Source organism: Triticum urartu, chromosome 1, assembly GCF_003073215.2.
Source record: "Triticum urartu cultivar G1812 chromosome 1, Tu2.1, whole genome shotgun sequence".
Classification (NCBI taxonomy): Eukaryota; Viridiplantae; Streptophyta; class Magnoliopsida; order Poales; family Poaceae; genus Triticum; species Triticum urartu.
In genome coordinates this window covers 559,778,941-559,782,489 of record NC_053022.1, presented here as the reverse complement: position 1 = coordinate 559,782,489, position 3,549 = coordinate 559,778,941, and the positions used below count along the sequence as shown (strand labels likewise).

The following is a 3,549-nucleotide window of genomic DNA, read 5'->3' as shown; positions in this document are numbered from 1 at the left end:
TTAGATTATGTCTAATTATTTATTTGTGCTTGACTTTACCTTCGTCATGCCATGTTGTGATTATGTAGTTATAATGCATAGGATGGTTCCTTTTCATGTGTGTTGATGCCATTGTGTTTGTTATATAGTAGTTTCCTATATAGTTTGTCAAGATGTGTAGTGGGCACTACTAGTGTTTAATCGCATAATTCATATTAGAACTTTAGTCTTGATCACAAAGCCTTCCTTAGCTGTGTCAACCTAAACCCTGTCAATTCATTGAGTCCTCTACTTACCTTCCAATCGTGCTATATCCTTTTGGAATCTCCATCTGATCAATATCTTGCTATCCATCCACTCTTAATTTGTTTTGGATGTTATTTGGATTTTCTATTGCTTTGGTATTTATTGTTTGTCTTTTGTATCGTTACGATGAGTAGGGAGTGACGACGATGTTGGACATGGACAGAAACAGGTTACCGAAGAAGGACTCAACAACGAAGGCATGCCTCCTTCTTTGATCATACTTATCCTATGGTTTACAAAATTGTATTCTGTTTTATGGTTACTATATGCATGCTATTTTAATTCTTGTAGCAAGCGTGTCGATTGACACATTACCCTGATCCGCTTGTCGCCTATTTACTTGACACCTGAGTAGAAGTATATAATTCCGGTAGAGTAGAAATGCTTAGCCATGCTTATTACCCTATAGGTGCCTTGTTGAATGACCTTTGAGTCATTGACACTTGAAACTTATCGCTGAGCTAGGCTGATTGGCCCTTGTTGATCTCCTCTACTCTCTTCTACTCTGGGTGAAACTTACCATCTGAATACTGGCGCGGGCGACAGCTAAATCAATGATTGAAGGAGCGATTGGCTGCCCTTCACAGGTTGAAGGGGGCAATCAGTCGTCCGTGTCGCATGAGGCCTAATAAGTCTTGGATTTGAAGATTGTGATAACAGTATAGCCACATGCTATATGGGCACTGGCTTGGTCAAGTAAGCTAGTCAGCCTTAGGTGTCGATGTCGCCGTACCGCAGATGGGATAGCTGCCCTGCGGGGAGTATCCTCGGCACAGATGGGGGGGCCGGTTTGAGGACGTACTCTCAGTTCTGTGCGCCAGACCCGGTGGGCATGTCACATCTTTGGGGGATCTAGTCGAAAGACCTCGTCACAATCTCCCTGCCGGTATACTAGATGGTGTACTACGCTAGCGACGGCTAGTGGCAACAAGTCGAGATTGTGTCGTGTGGGTAAAGTGTACAACCTCTGCAGAGTGTAAAACTATTCGAATAGCCGTGTCCACGGTCAAGGACATCACATGAATCTTTCTTGACATACATGACCTGTTTTGGTTATTCCCTCTTTACCCCTATTCTTGGAACCTATGAAGAGTGTGAGTTGATCGAGGATCTTCACTTTGATGAAAGTTATTCTGGAGATAAAACACATTCTCATCAAAAACTGCTTTTATCCAACTGCTTTATTTGTCAAACAAAATTAGCTTTATGCAAATGAGCCATACAGCCTTCCTTTGAAGCCACATGTAGCTATTAGGTTCTTCCCGGTGGGAGGCATGTTGAGTACATAATGTACTCATGGCAATAATTTTATTGACAACAGAGTTACCTGGAGACGAAGATGATGACTACAACTACTATGGCGATCTGTAGAAGTGAGATCACGTGGACTACATCGACTGCCTGTGGCTGAGATGGAGTCGCTACGCACTGTACTTTCCGCAGTTTTTCTGAATGTAATAAATGTCATGAGACATTTCGTTAGGTATGTCTTGTGACAATATATATTACTTGTAATACTTTAATGTATTGTGCAATGATATCATTTCACTGTATTGTCAACAATGATTCTGAGGTTGACAAATATATACGGGAGAATCTGGATGCTAATTCCGGATTCTCACACGAAATGTCCGTAACCGAATTCCCTATGGCCTGCGAAAGTGCGAATGCCACTGCCACCCCACTGATCATCGTCTCCGATTGGAGCATGCAATTGCGGACGAATCAATACGCGTTTGTGTCGTCGTGCCCCATATCGCAATGTCACGCCAATTTCACCTCCCCTTCGTCATCGCGCCAAGCGCACAAGCAAGCTCAGGAAAGCAGGAGCCGCCATTGCCGCCGCGTGTATAAAGGTCGAGCATGGGCAAGCCAGCTGCTGCACGTAGTAGTGCAGGTGTGGACGACGGCCGTGTTGGGCGAGCAATGGAGCCTCGTTGGACCGATCACGGCCACGGCGGCGGCGAGGTGGAAGGAGCTCCACGGCGAGCGGTCGTGGGAGGGGCTGCTGCGGCCGCTGGACCTGGAGCTCCGGCGCAAGGTGATCTGGTACGGTGAGATGGCGCAGGCCACGTACGACGCGTTCAACCACGAGAGGCACTCGCCGCACGCCGGGCTCTCGCGGTTCGGCAGGAAGCGCTTCTTCGAGCGCGTGATGCTGCCGGGCCACGCCGCCGCGTACCGGGTCACCAGGTTCCTGTACGCCACGTCCTCCGCCCACGCCGCGAAGGCCGTCGCGTTCGTGAAGGGCGGCCATCCGCGGAGCCGGTGCAGGGAGTCCAACTGGATCGGGTACGTCGCAGTGGCCACCGACGCGGGGAAGTCCGTGCTCGGGCGCCGGGACGTGGTCGTCGCGTGGCGCGGCACCATCCAGGCGCTGGAGTGGACCAACAACCTCGAGTTCGCCATGGTGCATCCCAGTGGCATCCTTGGCGACGCCACCGGCGCCGACGCCATGGTGCACCGCGGCTGGCTCTCCATCTACACCTCCACCGACCCGGCCTCCACCCACAACAAGGACAGCGCCAGAAGCCAGGTAATCTTGTGACTATATAAACGACAGCATTGTCACGTACAGTGTAGAGCTCACATGCAGCTTCATGCTCGTGAAACCATGAATGCCAGGTGCTGGCTGAGGTGCGGAAGCTGGTGGACACGTACAAGGACGAGGAGGTGAGCATCACGGTGACCGGGCACAGCCTCGGGGCTGCCCTGGCCACGCTAAGCGCGTTCGACATCGCCGAGAACGGCTACAACTGCACGGCCTCGGCGACGTTCCCGGTCACGGCGTTCGCGTTCGCCAGCCCGCGCGTGGGCGGCGCAAGCTTCAAGAAGCGGTTGGACACCGCGGCGGCCGCCGGCCTCCGTGTCCTGCGCGTCCGCAACGCCCGGGACATCGTGCCCGGGTACCCGGCGCTGCCGTACCACGACGTGGGCGCCGAGCTGGTCATCGACACCAGCGCGTCGCCGTACCTGAAGGCGCCCGGCGACGAGAACCTGTGGCACAACCTGGAATGCTACCTGCACGGGGTGGCGGGCGCGCCGACGGCCTCCGGACAGGGTTTCGAGCATGTGGTGGAGCGGGACGTGGCGCTGGTGAACAAGTCGTACGACGCACTCAAGGAGGAGCATGGGGTGCCGGCGGCGTGGTGGGTGCCGTGGAACAGGGGCATGGTGAAGGGGGGCGACGGGCGCTGGAGGCTGGTGGACTGCGAGGACGAGGACGACAGGGAGGACGCCGCCGTGCCGCCGGTGAACAAGTGA

The 3,549-nt window shown here is 53.1% G+C and overlaps 1 protein-coding gene across 1 annotated transcript; it reads left to right on the top strand.

The window, feature by feature from the left end:
- Positions 1-1,933: 1,933 nt before the first annotated feature.
- LOC125533146 (phospholipase A1-II 6-like) lies at positions 1,934-3,549 on the top strand. Its single transcript, XM_048696904.1, has 2 exons — positions 1,934-2,821; positions 2,911-3,549. The coding sequence occupies exons 1-2, from the start codon at positions 1,934-1,936 to the stop codon at positions 3,547-3,549; spliced, it is 1,527 nt and encodes a 508-aa protein (XP_048552861.1).